This window comes from Candoia aspera, chromosome 1 (genome assembly GCF_035149785.1).
Source record: "Candoia aspera isolate rCanAsp1 chromosome 1, rCanAsp1.hap2, whole genome shotgun sequence".
Classification (NCBI taxonomy): domain Eukaryota; kingdom Metazoa; phylum Chordata; class Lepidosauria; order Squamata; family Boidae; genus Candoia; species Candoia aspera.
The window spans coordinates 107,255,109-107,275,344 of record NC_086153.1 but is presented as its reverse complement, the minus strand read 5'-3'; the positions used below and the strand labels follow the sequence as shown (position 1 = coordinate 107,275,344).

General features: G+C 38.4%; 1 protein-coding gene across 1 annotated transcript in view; it reads left to right on the top strand.

The window, feature by feature from the left end:
• Positions 1–20,236, top strand: part of LIN28B (lin-28 homolog B) — an 80,630-nt gene that overhangs the window by 21,283 nt on the left and 39,111 nt on the right. Inside the window, exon 3 of the mRNA XM_063290976.1 lies at positions 19,881–20,065. Coding sequence (XP_063147046.1) covers positions 19,881–20,065 — 185 coding nt within the window. The remainder of the gene's footprint in view (positions 1–19,880; positions 20,066–20,236) is intronic.

Genomic DNA, 20,236 nt, shown 5'->3' with positions numbered 1-20,236 from the left:
GGCTGGTAATTGAATTCATAACACAGGATGCAGGACACTCACCTACCTTAATGGATGTTTATCTTGAAATCCTAGCACACTCTCTGAGAAGAGAAAGAATATATCGCCTTCTTTTTTGGCAAAGCTTAAGCTGTAGAACTCAATAAGATAGTTCAAAGGAGGGGGGAGGGGGAACGAGAGGAGAGGAGAGCGAAACCCAGGCCAGGCCAGGCCAAATCGCTGCCCTTCTTTCAAGTATGTGCATTGGGGGGGGATGGGTGAGGGAGGCAGATGGAGAAATGTTTCCTTCTCTCATACCTTTGAGGTTAGTGGATTTTGTTCAGAATGTATGTGGCTGGGGGTTGGGGGGAGAGCACTGACATTCCCACCCCCATGTAGCTTCTGTGGAGAAAGTTGGCAATGCTTTTCTATCGGACTGAAATCTGATGATAAACACATTTGAACAATAGCATTTCAGGTCCTGTCATTTTGCTTGTTCATGAAACACAAAAAGTAACCATTGGGTGGCTTTTTTTTTTTAGATCAGCACTCAAACCAAGTTATTTGCCTGCATGATTAAATTATTTTCCGCACCTTAAAAAATGCCGGTGTAACAATTTGTAATCCCAGTTAAATGCTTTGAAAATGGTTGCAGGGTGTTCTTTGTGTCTCTTGTCTTCAGTGATTTGGGTTATATTTCACCCGGAAGGATCTTAACAAAATCCTGTTGTGTATTTTGTTTGCGCCCTTTCTTTTTCTTTGATGTTTTTGTTTTCTGAAAGTCTTATATAGTAATTATATACAATTACTTATTTATTTATATAGAATTATTTATTATTTTACTTTTATCCTTCCTTTATTATTTTTTTTAATAAATAACTCAAGACAGCAAACATACCTAATACTCCTTCCTCCTCCTATTTTCCCCACAACAACAACCCTGTGAGTTGAGTTGGGCTGAGAGAGAGTGACTGGCCCAAGGTCACCCAGCCAAAAATATTCCCTCTTTATTCACTCTCAAGTGAATAAAGATTTGGGGTTGTGGCATAGAATGAATTTAGATTAAAGTTTGTTATAGATGTTTTACCCTTATCTAGCAAAGATTAATCTCTATACACATAACACATATGTCATTTCTGGCTTTTGTGTGCATTGCAACACAGGTGGCTGGCACTATCAGATCATCCTTGAGATGAGGTAGAGCCAAAGACCATCTGTAGCAGTTATCTATATTCAGAGTTGTTTTGTCAGCTACTGAAAATAATAATCATTGCATTCCATCTTCTGACCGTGGTATTGCTTGCAGGAGAGGCGTGCATGAAACAACAAAAAGTTTTGTTCGGAACAAAGCAACCCCACTTGGAATGTTCTGCCAGTTGTTCAACATTCTGATGGGAGAAAACTCAAACCAACTTGTGTGTTCCATTTTCTTAAAGAATAAACATTTGAAATGTTTCAACAATTTTGTCATTACAGACAATGGAAAGTTAAAAGAACCTTCCTAATTTTTCATCGTAGGGCCACAAAAGAATGTGGGGTGACAGCCTTTGCAAAATACTACTTTCTTCTCAGCCTACAGACAAAGTGGTGAAGAGGATGTTTTTAAAAAAGAAACCATGTTTAAACTAGCCATAGCAAATAATGGTAGCAATTATGCATGTTTTTTGCACCCTGGTCTGCCTGAATAAACAGCCAAAGAACTGAGCCTGACAAAGAAGCAAACAACAGCAACGAATGAACAATTCCTAACCCACAGACAATATAACAACCACAGAAATATGCTTCTCTGCCTATAGTGCTCAGCAAGCAAAGCAACATCTTTTTTTAATTTTCAGTTTTGGAGTATAACAGCCACCAGTATTTGTCATGTACATTTGAATTGGCAGAGTTCCACAAAACAACATAGTTTTTGCATTTACAGTCCTAAAGCACAGCTCACACTGGACCCACCAGAACACCATTACCTTATAATCCATGAACTATTACCCCCCCCCCCATAAGAACAACAAATAAATGAAAGGAATCAGTAGACTTTCTTACTAGCCAGGCAGAAATCTTTTCTTTGCACTCAAAATGGTTCTCAGTCTCTGGACATGTGCTCAACTGACTCCACTGCAGTTTGCCTCTCCCCCCAATTAGCTCTAGCCAGCAACATAACCTTTGCTTTAAAAAAAAAAAAAGCTAATGTTTCCTCAAGACTGGACAATCTTGAGGATTTTGAAGGAAAACATACCGATCACAGAACATAAGGTTGAAACAGTATAGAATAAAATGCCTCCATTTTATCCTCAATTTGGGATGAGCACTGAGAATCTTAAGTATTCAATTCTTTTGGCAACTATGGAAAAGCATTGTCGGTATCATATTTGGCTTTGGTGCTTCTGGTAGACTATCTACATGGGAGATTAGAAGCTTTAGGTTTACAATAATGGTTGCTATATTTTATCATAACTGATAATATAGGGACAAGTGATTCAAGCCTATATTTTGGATTGAAGCTGCCAAATATGTCTTTTAGGAAGATAAAATGTTTGCTCAGAGTCTATTATACAAGTGAGGTTTATTTACTAATTTAATGTATCATATAAATCATATAATCATATAAATGTCTCCATAATTTGCTGCCTTTGGGATTAATAGTTAAACTTTGGTACACTTGAGCACCTACCACACTTTACTGTATGTATGTATGTGTGTATATATATATATATATGTGTGTGTATACATACATACATACATACATTCATTCAGTGAGCTGTTGGAATTTTGGAACATTTTAACATTGGAAGAATACACAATAAAAGGGAAACTGATCAAACAAATATAAAGTAACACAGTCAGTTTTCAGTGTGACAGAAGGAAAGGTTCCACTCTTTCTCAATCTGTTACTATATACCACTGTCTGTCCAGGGAGTTTGTTAGGAAGATGGAAATAATTTTCCTATCTTAATCCTTGCAGTATATTGCCCATATCCCACCACCTCCAACGGGAGGGGCACATTCCAGGTCCTCTTCATTAAAGAATGCCATCTAATGGGAACTAGGAAGCAGGCCTTTTCTGCCCGCTGGAACACCATACCCCAAGATTAGATTGGCCCCAATTCTGCCAGCCTTTTGCAAAGTGCTGAAGATCTGGATTGCTCAAGGCTGTGGGGGTTGGGAGGTTAGATGCCCCTGAGATGCTGCTGTTATTTCTGAGTGCTGATTGGTTTGTTCTCTGGTGTCCATTGTAGGTTTTTACGCTGCTGCTGTTCTTACTGTTACACTGTTTTTACTGTGTTGTTAGCTGTCCATAGTTCCATCTGCAAGATGGGTGATCATATAAATCAATTAAATAAATATCAAATAAACAAATATATAAATAAATAAAATGTCACTGAACATGCACTCAGATCACATGAAACCAGGGGAGGGTGTTTGTGTTCGCCATTCAGTGAACCTCCTTAGAGAGAGGCTTGACTGAGTTTTCTTGACCTGTTCCCCTTTCTTCACCCATAAGTTCTATCCATGTGCAACTTTGAGGGAACCGGAGAGTTTAAGGGCAAAAGAGTTTCCTTAAGCTTTACACAACACATCCATAGTACTCTTAAAATCCTTACTTTCTCCAAAAAGTAGTTGGATCAACTTTCCCATTTTGTGTGATTTAAAATCACAGTAATAAAATGGGTGCTGCTTTAAGGTGTAAGGCACCAGTTTTGTTCCTTAAACTCTCCAAATGGGGAGGAAGGAATAAGTCAGGAAAATATTACAGAATTGGTGTCCATATTCATATGTCATGTTAAACCACAATCATTTGTACTCAAGCAAACTATGATTTCAAATAGGTTTACTTCCTTAAAACAAACAAAACAAATCCCCAGTTACACATCATGTGGTGCCAAGAACAAGCAATCCACATTATGGAAACCCATCTATGACGGTCGTAAATCCCACCTGCTTGACAGTCTTCCCTTGGTCAAAGACCCGGTAGTGTGTCCCACTAGATCACATTGGCTGTACCTTTGGAATGGATGCTTCTGCTAGAAAAGAAGAGTAATCAGATCAGTAATCAGCAGCCAAGTAATTTTCTTTTAAAATGCTGTGTCTGTCTTATAATTCTGGTTTGAAAAACATTACAGCGTAGTTTAAAAAAATGACTTTACAGCAGTTTCTTTCTTAGGCCAAATGTAAGATCATAAAAAAGCAAGACTGGAGAACATCAGATCTCACCAAGGTGGGATTAGAAAAAACATAATTTTAATCAACATGGACAAAGGAATGAAAATGAGGCTGACATGATGTGACAGTCTACATGCCTAAGTATGTAGACTGTTGGGTCTTGTGTCTGCATGCTTAAGTATGATGGTGGAATGTAGAAGTACTATATTTAAAGAACAGGCAAAATTTTAAAAAAAATTGCTTAACCTATTGGATGGAAGATGTGGCCTCCAAAAATGTATTCCCAATTTCAGTGATAAGTAACATTCTCTTTCTAGAGCATAGAATTCTGCATATTTGTGGAAGCTCTTAGTTGGCCCAATATTTTTATTTATATTTATTGTCTATTTGTAATGGCATTTTTATATATCGCATTTTTATATATTAATTATATTGTATACTTATTGTCTTATTGATCACTTTGTTGTAAACCACCCAGAGTCCCTCTGGTGGGAGGAGATGGGCGGTGACAAATTAGATAAACAAATAAATAAATGACTTTTGATTTATTTTAATGGCCAGTGCAATTTATTTTTCTGTGATTATCCTTACAGCTGTCTTTCCTGAATGGGTACTTTCTTTGATCTATTGAACTACAGCCCCAACATTCCCAGCCAGCTTGGCTAATGGCCAGGAATGGGGGGAGTTGTAGTTCAACACATACAGAGGCACTAGGTTTAGAAAGATTGAGATTATGCCCTTATTTTATAAACTAGGTGACTTTAGGCCAGTCTCTCTCTCAGCTAACTTCCCTTGTGGGGTTTTGTTATGGTGGGGGTGGGGGGTGGGAAATAGGGGTCAGTACTGCGTATGCTGCTTTGAGCTCCTTAAGGAAAGGTGGCATATAAATCTAATAAATAAACTGACAAAGTCATCCCATGGTGGCATATAAATGTGATAAATAAATAAATTTCTTTAACTTGGAACTGAGTGCCATTTAGATATTAATGTCAGACCAAGAACTGTAAATAGGGCAATCAAATCCATGGTGGGTATTCATCTTGCTACAGGATGAAACAGCTTTTATATTGAACTCAAGGATGTGGTTCAGCATTTGAGTGACATCGGTATAGATGGCTTTGTTTTTGTTTTTTAATTAAGACTTGTTGAGATGGAAAGGCCTAGAAACATCAAGCTTTTTTTCTTGATTTAAAAAAGAACAAAGATACAGTCTAAGGGTTGAAAAGTCATTCTCACCTTATTTTTTTATTCCAAGATGCAGAGGAGATAAGAAAGCATTAATAGGATTTTTTTAAACAATGGAGCTACAATTGGCTGGCTGGCTGGCTGGTTTGCTTTCTTTTTCTTTCTTTCTTTCTTTCTTTCTTTCTTTCTTTCTTTCTTTCTTTCTTTCTTTCTTTCTTTCTTTCTTTCTTTCTTCTTTCTTTCCCCCTGTGTAGCTTTCACTCATGCCCACAATTAGTAGAAATAGTGGAACTGTTTTTTGGGGAAAGAGGGTTTCTTTTATCTAACAGGATCATTTCTAGTATTAGAAGAGGGTATACAATCATAACTTGTGAATTAAGTTAGCTGTACAGCATGGTATAGTCTAAGACCTGGTCTATTGCCTCTCATCTTGTCTGTTATTATGCAACCAAAAGTTAAGTTGTTAACAGCTTTTCTAAAGAAATTGTTTTTGAAAATGGTTTGATTGCTTTAACCAGATATTAGACTGCAACTGCCATATCCTTTACCACTGGCCAAATGGAGTTCCACATCTGGAGAGCCATATGCTGACCATCCCTGTTTCATGCTATATGTTTTAGAATCATTATTAGCTACTGCTTGTTAACTAATATTTTCAAATAATGCTCAATATTTTTGTTTTCCCATTTTAAGCAATATAGCGTGAGTTTTTTTAACCAGGTAGAAGCCCCAGTGAACTTGGCAGAATGTCTTTTCAAATATGTGTGGATCACTCTGCACCGCTGTTTCATCAAACTCAGACAAAACCTGTTCATTTTTTTCCCCATGTCTTTCTTCCCTGACACCAATGTGTGGGGTGGGAATGGCCTGTTGCATTCACAGGTATATCAGGACTTCTTGCTTTAAGTCTGATCTGGTTCTATGTGGATTCCCGCTCTCTTATTGTCTGGAGCCATCTGTTTCTACATGGTTCTTTGCAAATGATTGGTAGTTCTTCCAGCATGTTTGCCTTTGGGCCTGTGAAACTAGTAGCAATGTAGTTTCAAGAAAGAGCTGAAGAGTATGCTTTCAACAGATAAGGGCTGATTCAATAGCTGGTCGTGGTGACAATACTCTTCTGGGAAGACTGCAGAGGTAGGGTAGGAAAATGAAATGGTGTCAAGAGGAATCAAGTCTTTTCAGAAAAACAAGAGGTGGTTTCAGAGCTGGACACTAGGCATAGAACCCAAGGTTAGTCTTCCCATTAAGCAAAATATAGTGGCTGCTGCAAACACCTGCTTGGCCCAATCATACTGGCTGGACAGAGCTATTAGATTTAGTCAGTCTCCCAAATAGCCAGGCCCTATGCCATGAAGGGCTTTATAGGTAATATAAGGGGGCTACAAATCAGGGGCTGCAGGCTTCTCCCTCTCAACTGGAACTGACCACAGAGGAAGGAGAAGACTCACCATAAAACTGTGCTAGTAGGATAGTATTGGTCAATTTTGCTACCTTTTGGCCAGTAAACCACAAGTGCAGCCAGATCCAATTTTACCCCAAACAAGCTCACCTTCTTCTATGCAAGCTGGAGTCCAGAGGCTCCCTTGCAAACCAACCTACTGGCTTATTGCCTGAATTTAATTTTGGAATGTATCATTTACCTTGGGCATCATGGGCTATTGTTTTTAATTGTTGGGTTTTTAATCTTTGTATGCCACCCAGAGTCACTGCAGTGAGATGAGAGGCCATATAAATTATTTGTATAAATAAAAATACTATCGCTAGCATCTGACCAACTTGGAGGTACATGCAGTATACTGAAACACGCTCGGGATGCCATTTAATAGTATGCTGAAATTAACAATGCTGTTATCTGTTAATGAATTTTATATCCTGCTTATTGTACTCTGTCACAGAGAATGTTAAATAATTATTTTTAGAAAAGGACTTGAAGTTTTAGGTCTCAGTGGTATGTGAGTTGATGGATGTATTCTGTAAACAGCAGCCTGAAGATCAGAAACCCATGAATTATTGCATTTTTTATTTTCTACAATGGCTCTTTTATTTTTCTTTGCTGTTCTGTTCCCCAAAGAAAGTGTTTCATGGAATTAAGCCATTTTTCCTTATATAACTCAGAGCTGATTTTGTTAAAAAATATACAGTATATACTAGAATGGAAGTTCAACAACAATGTACTGGGTTTTCCAAAAAAAGAGGGAAAAAAAGCCTTCAGAAAGATAGAGATATCAGTTGTTAGCACATACATCCTCTTGTCAAGGGTAAAAAAGTTAGCAGTTCTTTTCTCAGTTTTATGCTATAATGTGTTATCTTAACTCAAAGCATCCTGAATTATCAACTCTTGTAAACAAACCCAATTTTTTGAGACCGTTGATCTGACTTAGTAAGGATTTCGTTTCAGAGGAGGTTTTTTTTCCTTTATGGACAATGAAACAGTTTTCACTGAGATAGAAAGTTTATAATATTATTTTGACATTAGGAGATGTAAACAATTTCTTTTCAGGTTGAACAGCTTGCTGTGTTTACTGTATGTTGATAAACTAGTTAAAAAACAGATGAAAAAGATGATTTTTTTTGCATAGTGTGAAGAGCTAACAAAAGGGATTTTGAACCTGGTTCTTTTTTTAAAAAAAAAAAGAACTTTTCTTTCTGCTTTCTTTTTTATATATGTATTTGTAAACGTAAAGAAATATGAAAAGTTCCCCATTTCTAAAACTGTAGTGATAATCCCTAAATGAGAGGACAGTATAAGAACATTAAGCCCACAGTTTTAAAATGGCAACCTCAGGTCTTCATTTGCTACCATGTTGCCTTCTCTGGTGCAGCAAACGAACAAATATCTGCTTAATTCAATCAGCAATTTATGAAGTCCTTTGCTAGTGAGTAGCATAGAAAGTAACCAACTGTTGCTCCTGCTAGTCTTTGCAAAGGAGGTTTGAAGGTCAGTGGTTCAAATCTGGTTTATGTCAGGAAATGTTAAATATACATGTGTTTTTCATTCTTTCAGCTTTGCCTGTGGAAAAAAAATAGCTGGATTTTTTAAAAGTTCAGCTGTAATAGGTTTTTTAAAATGTACATTGATTGTATGTGTCCATGTGCAACTGAAATATGGAATATTTGCTTTTTACACACTCAATAAATTGTAAAATAGGTTTATTTGTCAGTACTGTGTTAGATGTACAATTATGAATGTGAGCGTTGAGGCCCCAACAGAAAAAAACAGGGCAGTGTCTGGAATCAGTTCCTCCTCATGCAATTAAAATGTATAGAAGTTGAAAGTGAGAAGTTGCACTGAAAACCTTTTATTGAGTATATACTCATTTTGTTTATTTGTTTGATGGTTAACTTTGGTAATAATTTCACTGATGGTATAAAAGTCTGATTATTTTTACAGTTCAGCTGGAAGATTGCAGGTGAGATAGAATGGAGGAGGCTAGGGTTGTGCAAACATCTTGGCGTACAAAACGTTTTATGAAATAATATCTGGATTCTGTTTTTTCTTTCAAATTGTGTTTATCTCTTATTTTGTTGCATTCAGTTTACTTGGTTAAACACACTAAGGATTCTCATCTGAAAATATTTGATTTTTGATCCATAAATAGCTTAATAACACTAGTGTTCTTTAATTTTATGCAGTACATATATTAGTGTTGTACAAAAACAGCAGACAGACCTGACAACACACTTGCAATTTAAAGTGTAGGACTGAAGAAGTGTAAAGAAAGAATAGTGAAGTGGTTAAGAAGAAAATACCAGAACAAAAACTTGGAGTTCTAAGTGCAAAGTTACAACTTGAAAAAATGTTTCAAGAAGAGGGGACTTTATAACACGAAAAAGTCACACAGAGCAGGAGAGCCTCATTTTAGGTAACTGAAACAAGGCATTGAAAGGAGAGATTGAGGCTGAACTGCAGAAAAAACTGCAGTGTGGTACAACAGTTAGGTTTGAATCTTAACAACTAACTTTATGAAATAATTTGTTAGTCTTTAAGACTAACTCATTAGAATTGCTGTTTTTAAGTGTGGATGGAAATTAAACATACGTACAGAAGTGGAAATTTAAAGTGGACACACTGGACTAGAGGGCTAAGAAAGACAGAGTGATAATCTGTGCACACACAAGTTAAAAATGCAGAGAATAGAATGAATATAACTAGGGGACATTTGTAGGAAAAAGAACTATTTATTGATCAAAATAAGAACACAAATGAAAGAGTGGGGATTAAATTGTATTAATCAATAAAACCATTAGATTAAGAAAAACTAATATTATTAGAATATCAAAAGGACAGCAAAGGGCTTTAATGGTGGACAAGTGTAATTAAAGAAGATGTGAAAAAAAATCCAAGATGATACGGCTGAAAGGCATGTCATTGAAGTATAGATGGAATTACCTATGTGAAAAAGTGAACAATTAAACATAAATTAATAAATCAAAAGAGGAAAGATGGGGGGAGGGGAGAGCATAGATTTCAAAACTCAGCCCTGAAAAGAAAAAGACCAGATATCCAGTCTCTCTTGCAATCCAAGCCATAATGATCATGGAGGTCAATATGAAGTCAATGAATGGAGAAAGCCTCAAGAGCCAGTCAGAGCTGGGCAGATTTTAGCCCCTGACTTTCACTACCATTGTCACTGAATTACCCTAGATCAGAGTCTCTCAACCTCCGCAACTGGGGGAATGCTAGGAGTTGAAGTCCGCGTGACTTAAAGTTGTGAGGTTGAGAAACACTGCCCTAGTCCACTGCCTTGTCCACATGGCAAACTTTGTGTTGGAGAAGAAGGAAAACCCCACTTTTCACACCAAAAGAGCTAAAGAAGACTCTAGGCTGTCTGACATGGACTTGGAGGGGTGGTGAGATGGAGGCAATGAACTGCAGCATCCAGGGGCAGGTGAGGTTAAAATCTGCAAGATGGCAGGCTCATTATCCAAACTCCAATCCTTTTTTTCTTGCAAGCAGTGTTGATACATGCACGAAAGAGGCAGGGCCTGCATTGCAGTGCTGCACCCTCTAACTTGCAGATACTGATCTCCCTTACAGATGTTTCTGGTGGGAGCTGTCTGGATATATGTTCCCACCCTGTGGAACATTATTCCCCCACCCTAGGTGAGACTTGCCCCCTCTTTGATGTCCTTCCAGAAGTCCCTCAAACCTTGGGGGGGGGGTGTCTTGCAGAAATAGGGATTTAATGAGGTGGCTACTTTCTTTGTAACATCTATGCTTTCCCTACCCTTTGTAGTTTTTTTTATAATAATAATTGTGTTTTCCGAGGTCGGTAAAATGAGTACCCAGCTTGCTGGGGAAGGTGACAACTGGGGAGGGCAATGGCAAACCACCCTGCTATAGTCTGCCAAGAAAACATCATGAAAGCAGCATCCCCACAAAGGGTCAGACATGACTCGGTGCTTGCACAGGGGACCCTTCACCTTTCACCTTTAATTTTAGAGTATTTTTGTAATTATTGCTTTTTATGGTTTTATTGTATGCCACCCAGAGTCACGTTTCTGTGAGATGGGTGGCATATAAATATGAAAAATAAATAATCAAAATGTTCATTTAAGTGTGACTTATTACAGCAGCTTAGGAATCTGCCTTAAAATGGGTCAGGTTCTTAGGTTTATCCAGCTAAGCTGAAGGATACCCAGAAACAAAAGCATCCAGCGGTGTGATCAAGAGATCAGTAGGACTGGACTGCGGGCAGCATTAGCACTCAGCAGGGGCTCTCAGTTGTGTTGCTGGATGCTAGTTCTGCCTCCATGCTGCTTGTGGTGACCTGCCAATCACACTGTAGGAGGCTAGTGCTGCCTGTAGATGACTTGCAGGAATCGGATAAAAGATGAGTGATCTCTGGGTAGCACCAGCATCCGGTGGGGTGGTCAAGAAACTCCTCCACCAAGATTGTGAAAGAGTTGCGTGAGACAGGGAATGCATCATGAGCCATGTGGCATGAGCAGAGCAACTTCCTTCATCACCTGCCCCCTGAGAGTCACTCAGAAGAAGAAGGATGCTAAGTTCAAGGACAGCAAGCAAAAATGGGGACAGCTAGTCCTCAACTTATGACCACAATAGGGACCAGAAAATTCATAATTAAGCAGTGCAGTTGTTAAGTGAGGCATCACGTGACCAAACCCAATTTTACGAGATGCTTTACAGCAGTTCCCCATTGATTTTGCTTGTTGGAAGCTGGCTGGGAAGGTCGCAAATGGCAATCACGTGACCCCAGGACACTGCAACCATCGTAAATACATGCTGGTTGCCAAGTGCCCGAATTTTGATCCCATGACTGTGGGGATGCTGCAACAGTTGCAAATGCGAGGACTAGCCGTAAGTCGCTTTTTCCAGCGCCATTGTAACTTCGAACGGTTGCTAAACTAATGGTCATAAGTCGAGGCCTACCTGTACAGTACATTGGGCAGATGATCATATTTACTCTTGCGTGGAAAAGGAGCCAGATTGATCTATGTGTAGGTGCCATTTCACCATATAAAATAAGAGATTATGCAAAAAGTAGGAAGAAGGAAATGGGAAAGTTTGGGAGGACCACAGTTTTGTGAAGCCATATACAGTAAATGCCTTATAAAATGAGAAAGCAAAGCAGGGTGATTCTCAATTATGAAAGCATTCTTAATCGGAAGGAGGCAGGTAATATCTCACTGGACATAGTTCTCTGTGGATTGGTGGACCTGCAGCTGACTGAAAAAAGCATGAAGGTCCACCTTGGAACACTTTCATAACAATTTATAAAAGGATATTACTAAAGCTGAGAAGGAAGAACTGTAACTCTGCCCATACATCCCTCCCCTTCCTTGTAGTGTGTGGTCTTTTGGCATGAGAAGGAGAACAGCCACTTCTCCAGCATTTCCTAGAAATGCTATTACAAACTGTATAGTCTTTCCCTATAGCCCTTCTTCCCTCTTGGTATCCTGCCCATGCTTTGCGTTGCCTGAACTGACCCTTCGTACTAGCTCTGCATCCCCAATGCCCCATGACAGATTTATTTTGTCATGCTGCAACATAGACAGTATATAGGACACATTTAGTCATGGTTTAGTTTTGCTCTTGCTTCAGACTAAATATTGCAAGGTTGTTTAAAAGAATTTAAAGGATTTTAAAAGAATTTAAGAATTTAAAGGGGCTTCCATGCAGTTACTGATTTTGCACTCATACCTCCATACAAGTACCCTTAGCTCTGGCTGGCTGAACATTCCCTCCCACTGACCAGGGAGAGCATTGGTGCCAGCGCCCTAGCTAATACTTTTTACTCCCCTATTCTCATTGCTGTCCCTCCAATTTTGTGTTGTCGCATGGAAAAGGAACAAAACCAAAGTGCCATTATGTGGGGGAGTAACAGCCACCCCTTGTTTTTACTACGAAGATGGAGCATAGCACCAAGGTACCAAGGCACCTGATTCTTAAGATGGGAGTAAGGGGGGGTAAGGTGGGAGTTCCTATCAATGGAAACCAGCCAGGACATGCTGCTCCATCATGATTCCTCTGGAGACCAACTGAGCTGGCAATTTGTCAGCTCACTGGCATTATGGGAACACGCTGATGTGCCAGTCTCAGATTTATGCAGCCCTTGTATTTGGAAAGGGCTAATCATAGAAGAATTGTAAAATTTATTTTAAAAAAATAAAATTGTAAAGGAAATCAGGTAATCGTGGTAAGAACTTCATATCAGAACTAGTTTCTCATTCCATGCTAAGTTACTGTTTTAATTGTGGATTGTTGAAGTAGCCTTATTGGCTGGATTCAGACAACCTGCTAAGCTAGCAAACCATGATAGCTAATTTTATGCAATATGCTATATAAAAATCAGCCAAATCATGTTATGATTTTGTGCGGTGTGTGAATCAGATGTTGCATTACATAATTTGTTCTTGGCTTCTTACTCTAGCTTATGCTTAAGTCAAAGTTCCTTCTTCAGGAACATGCTAAATAATGTTCCTGCCACAATATATTGTAAATATTGTGTTAAACCATCATATTGTTTATTATGTCCTGCAAATCGGTTCATATTATCTTGCTTTTTCTATGGCTTTCTTAATGATGGATGAGGCTTTCAGGCTTGAAAAAGAATAGTGTCTTAAATATTTACACAAAGGTTTGTCATCAAACTGCCAAGGCATCAGTATGAAGATAGTATTAAATGAATAACATATGATCCATAAAAATGGGTGTTAGGGGTTAAGATGATATTCTAACAACAAGCAAAGAAGGATGCTGTAAATGTTTCTTGCTTCCGTGTAATCTCTAGGCACTCTGGAACATTGCATTCGTGTTCTGGGCATCTTGTCTGGCCCCATGCTTTTAAACTGATAGTTAATCTGTACTTGAATTTAAACTCAGTGATATAACCTGAATATGTATGCCAGTCATCACACACTCACACACATACACACACACACATGCTAATCTTTAAAAAAAACAGTTTCTTATTAATTACTAACTGCTTTCCATATTTAAAATTAGTATTAAACTACAAGTGAATGGAATGAATAATGACTAGATGCCATTATGGCATTATGGGGCATTATGGGGACATCGTGCCATAACTATCAGAGGGCCAATATTCTGTCATGTAGGAAGGATTAGGAATTCTTGTAGTTCTCCTGTTACTACCCAGTGAGGGAATAAGTATGCAGAGCTGTCCAACTGAACTCTTAAAACAGTATTAATGTATCAGATGGGCGTAGAATGCATGAGGAATTTGGCTTTGAGGACATTTTGACTGAAATTATATTGGAACTTGGTGATTAAAATAAATTTTTATTTTATTTTAATTTATTACATGTAATCCTTTATGGAGCCTAAGACCATTTATTACATTGAACTAGGCTGATGCTCTGCAATGTATTCTGTGAAAGTTACTTATGAGCAACATATGCACTCATTGGGAGAAAAGCATTTTGGAACTTAGTACATTACATCTGGTGTTGCCCTATTCAGAATGTTTAAAGCAATTGCAGTTAATAAGCCTAGGATAATAAAACAGCAACCCTGTTGCAAATTCATTTCAGTCCATATGGCCATTCTCATTGGCTTGTCTATAATGCATAGCTGGTCCTAACAGTGATACTGTGATACTAATACTGAGAGCCAGTTTGGTCTAGTGGTTAAGGTGCTGGGCTAGAAACCAGGAGACTGAGTTCTAGTCCCACCTTAGGCATGAAAGCCAACTGGGTGACCTTGGGCCAGTCACTCTCTCTCAGCCAACTCACCTCACAGGATTGCTGTTTTGGGGAAAAGAGGAGGAGGGAGGAGTATTAGGCAGGGCTGCAACTGGGGGGGGGGGCAAGCGGGGCATGTGCCCTGGGCGCCACACTGGTGTCATGAGTACGGATGCTGAGCAGGAGGAGGCCTCTATCCAGGGGGGAAAACACATGCCTAGCTTAGAGGCTTTGAGCTGTCATTCAAAGAAATCCAGAACAGACCCGCCTTGAGTTTTGGGATTTATCTATCTGGGTTTTCCCATGCTTCTTCAGTTTGATAGGATTTTCTGTCTACAGTAGCAGTTAATAAAACACTAGAGACTTTCTCCTCATCTCGGCGTGGTCTTTGCTTAGTCAGGACAGCTGGGGGGCACCAAAATGAGCACTGGGGGGCGCCAAAATGGCCACAGAATCCATGTTTGCCCCGGGTGACACAGACCCTAGTTGCAGGCCTGGTTTAGGTATGTTTGCCACCTTGAGTTATTTATAAAAATAATAAAGGTGGGAAATAAATAAATAAATAAATAAAATAATTCATGCAACATATTAACTGCATTTCAGCTGATATAATTTCCATAGATACAACAGGTTCTGTTGTAGATTGATAAAATAGGGGCAGACAACAAAACCAAGAAAAAATGATCTAAAGTTCATACTTCATGAGTTGCAATCACTTATACATTCTGCATAAAATCTTACTTTGTATGCCAAATAGAAGTTTAATATGATCCAATTACCCTGCCTTATTGGATAGTCAAACAGTTTCAATTGCGGAAAGGTGAATCACTTGTGTAAAATGTTGATGTATGAGTACGAGCCATTTTCGTGCATAAATTAATGGAGAGCAAGTAACTGCACTATGCAGCCAATTGCATATTTAAATCTAACCATCAAAAAAGCTGGCTGAGTCACTACAAAAAATTCTGCACTGCTGCTCAGATTTCTTATGTTACTGTTTTTATATAATTTATATATTAATTCCAGTTCAACCATTCATTTCCTGTTACGTAGAATTTCTCTTACAGTAGTCATCATCGTGAGTTCTCTGTTCAGATACCTGTTATATGTTTAAGCAGTATGTCATTTTAAAGAAGCTAAAATACAAATTAGGTTGTTTCTGCTCCTTTTAAGGCTGTGATGTATATATGCTGCTAACTTTGTTAACATTTCTAATGTATCCAGTCATCTGAAAGTTTTTATAAAATAATTTCTGCTGTGCTAAATGTATCATGAGTAAAATCTGCTTTGGCAATGGACATCACTATTATTAAATAATAATAATAATAATAATAATAATGTAAGCCAATACTGTGCTTGAACAAGCTTTTCTTAAATTAATGAAATATAAGATAGGAAAAAAATAAAAAAAGTAATCAGACATCCTAAATGAGTGCAATGCAAATGTTTATTTAACCCATCACATTATATTTCAGAATTTATTATCATAACTTCAGTCTCTCTTTAAAGCCATACTAAGTATGAATCACATCCCAGTTAGCAATCACATTACAGCTTTTTTTAAAAAAGTTTTTTCTGTATTTACTAAAACTCATCCCCCAGTATCATTTGGTGACCCTGTCAACAAATTTTTGGCTTTATGCAAATCTGGGCTAAGAGGGCTTTAATTGACAAGAATCTTGTCAAGAGGATTTTAGAGCCGAATCGCAGCTGCTGCATGGGACCTCGCAGATGTGGCCATATGCACAAGTGCTTTCTCTTGTTAAGGCCATGAAAAGACTTGGACAACAGAAGAAGGCAAAGGAGAGAGAGCTTGCAAGGGAAGCACTTTTCTCCCCCTGCCACCGCACCCCCACCCCCCGGCCAGCCTCTATCCTGCACAACATTTACAAGTTCTTTCCCTTTAGCAGTTCAGAGCTGAAGTCTTGGCTGCTTTGCTATTTGCTGTGTTACGATTAAAGTGACTGACATGTTGCTTTCAAACATGACACAGAATACTTCCTTAAGTTGTGTGTGGTAAATTGAGCTGTGCTCCTAGAAGCCTGATTCAGAAATGTAATCTGTGCCTTGTGATGCAAATGGTTTGGTGGTTCATTATGTTTGTATTAAAAGGGTCCTTCGATGTTGGCTGGAGAAACATTTCCACAGTTAAGCTTTGTGGAATCATAAGTTGGCTCACTCGGCTGGCAGCTACAGTAGTTGCTTGCTTGTTTGAAAACAGTAAATCCTGGGGGTGGGGGGCGGGGTGGGCAGGTCATGGTAATCCACATCCATACAAGTATGGAGCAAGTGAATGGGAAGCTGGCAGACTGCATCAGTCTATAACTCCTGATGTTTTGAACTGTGCCATGAATCCTGGCACAGTGGAGTTATATTGCTTGTGCAGATAGAGGCAGAAGTGGGAAGCTCTCCCCAAATTTAAACCATGAAACAGCATAAAATGGAATATATCTTTGGATGAGCTTTATATTCAAAATGCGTATTAATGGTATTGTGAAATTGCCAAACAATCTTGCTTAATAATATGATTCAGCTTGGAAAGACAAATAGTATATGAAGACATTTCCAAAGAAAAATCACCACCCTGCTTTCCATACTAGATCAGCAGGTGCTTAAGCTTTGACTGGAAGCCCACAAAAGACAGGAAAGTCTGAATTAAGCCTCATTATCGGAGCCGGAGCCTTTTCTCTCTTCAGTGGGCACATGCTAATAGGAGTGACACACAGATATCAAGAGGAGACTAGTGAGCCCCAGCTTGGTGTTTCCTCCTTTCTGTGAATTCAGGTCAGATTCTGAAGCACTCACTGACAGAAGAACTTCTCCTAGGCAAATGTTCAGATGACTCAGAAGAGCATAGAGCTTAGCAGAGCTGGTGTGGAGGATGCTTCTGACAGAATATGCGAGATGGTATTTGCAAGAAGGAAGGAGATTTGGAGGATCTGACCTTGAGCTACCTTTTGCTTGACTACTTACTTACTTACTTACACCAATTTATACAGCCGTCCATCTTGAATCATGACTCTGGCTTGCAAATGTTGGGATAAGGAAACAAAGTGGGCATTACCACTACATTTTTGTTCTTGAAAACATTTAATTTTAGGAATAAAACAAATGGTTTGGGGGATATTCATGAATTGACAGTGAAATACTAGCCATGTCTATTCAGAAGCAGGTGCAGCTAAGATGAATGGGCCTTACTCCCAAGTAAATGTGCATAGGATTATAGCCTTTAAAGGCTAACCTAGACTTTATTTTGTCAGATTGGTTTTTTGAATTATTATTGTTGGTTCCAATGTTGCTTTGAATCAGATGAAGTTCAAAGAGCTGTTGCTAAATTGGGAATTTACTAATGCAACAATAAGTCATTAATTTACCTTATTGTTGCATGTAAATGTAGCCATTGTCACCTTTTAGTCAAAATTGCCCCTACATTCGTTTTAGGAGCTGTATTGTAGGTACTTAAGGCAGGAAATCAGTTTGTTTCCTTTCTAAAGTTGAAAATTAATTTCGATTTTGAGTGAGGAGATTTTTTTGATAGGTATACACACAATATATCAGCTTGCCAGCAAACAAGCTATCATGACATTACTCCTACTGGTCTTCCTGCAAGAAGACCCAAGGAACAGAGAGTTTGGTTTCTATGTGTTGGAACAAGCAAGATCAAAGAAGCCAAGAATGGATAATGGATTATTTTTTCTGATTCAGATGGTATGGCTGACTCGTGGTTTGAAATACCCATAGCTTCCAAAGTCCCAACAGGGGTGTGCCTTACAAATTACCACTCGCTCCCTAAGAACATACCCTGCTACAGAGTCATTTCCATATACTCCCAAACAACCAAGCTCTGATGCTATCCTTTCATAGAAAGGATATAGGATGTATATTGGGAACATCTGAGTTCTTCTAACTGGCAAGTGAACAATATTCACAGCAACTAACATAGATTGATAAAAGGCTTGCACAGGGCATAAAATAAAACCAAAAGTAAGTTAAGACACAATAGCGTTGCCCTGTTCTCAGATCACACCGAACCACAGCTGTTATTCATATTATACAGCATGTAAATTAACATGATTTCAGCCTGTGGTTTACTACAGATCATTATGACTTAACGTGATTTATAAACCTGGTTCTAAGCTGCTTGTTTTCACTCTAATATAGGTTCCATTCAGACCTAACGAACATAACATTCTTAAACAACTGGCTGAGTATAGATTGAAAGTAAATCCAAGAATTTCATTGCTGATGCTCTTTGTATGTCATAACCCTAGTGAGAATATCCACTGCAGAAGATATTTATAGCTCCAATGGGGGGGGGGAACTTCTAGTAACTGAAAACATTACTATATAATATGATTTTTATTTTCAGTAACATTCCTACCTCTTCATTATTTTTTTTAAATTATCACTTTTCTTTTGCCTTCATTCAAAAACAGATGTTCAGCCCATGCAGGTTTCTTGGCAGTACTGGAGATATGGGTTGCCACTGCTACCTTCTGGCATGTTTTTCCAAATGGCCCAGCCTGGCCCAGATTTCTGGAATGCCATCCAAGTCCTCACCATAGCTGACCCTGCTTAGCTTATCAGTCAGCTAAGGGGGACTAGGTGCAGCCAGCTGTGGAGGCAAAAAAGGAAATTAACTAATTCATTGGAGAACAGGGAGAATATTATTCTAGACGTCTTTCATTCTGGAAACCCATTTGAATAAATGTGTTTGTGAATCCCATTTAGACAAGGAACAAAATTAAAAAGTACCTAAATATGTTCACAAAAAGGAATTTCTTCAATCAAAATGATGAGAGCTAGTGTTATACTGTGGTTAGGGGGCTGGGCAAAAATCAGGGAGACCAAGTTGTAAAAGTTTATATTAGCAGGAAAGCTCTGGATGACTTAGGGGCTGTTATTATCTTTCTACCCAACCTTTTCAAATTTATTCAAAAGATTGGGCAGAGTGAAGATAGAATGATCTCAAGAAATCATGCTCATGCTGTTTTATGTTGCTTTGTGGTCCTGGAAAAAAGAAAAATTGGAAAAATAAATAATTACATTCACTTTAGTACCTAATCAGTTTTCCTATATTTGGCATTCTCCAGATGTGCTGGGACTATACTTCCCAGAGTTTTCAGTGGTCACAAACAACAGCTTTGGAAGTTTCAATCCCTGCTCTTCAGATTGTGGAAGACCGCCCTAATCTGAAGCTGTTCAAGGTTGTGGCAGTATCTTCAAGTGACAACTGTATAACGGCTTTATTTTGGAAATCTCAAATTAATTGTACATGGCAGGGGAAATTATAACAGGTTTGCTAATATAATCCTGTTTTGGTTTTGACAGACTTTAGTATTTTGTTTTTCTAAGTCTGTGGTAACTAAGAATATTTTTCCTATTCACAGAGCAAGCTTTACATGGAAGGATTTAGAAGCCTAAAAGAAGGAGAACCAGTGGAATTTACTTTTAAGAAATCTTCCAAAGGCCTTGAATCAATACGGGTAACAGGTCCAGGTGGGAGTCCCTGTTTAGGAAGTGAGAGACGACCCAAAGGAAAAACAGTACAGAAAAGAAAGCCAAAGGGAGATAGGTAATGGAGTTACTAACTTTTTCTATATATGCACCTTTCTGAAAGTTTTTATTTGTATTTCTTAATTATTTTTGAATAAAAGTGTATCACTGAAGACCCAGTCGGTAGTATTGTCAAACTAGATATGTGAATTGCTTGATTTCAAAGATGAACCTTGAGAAGTCTTTGGAA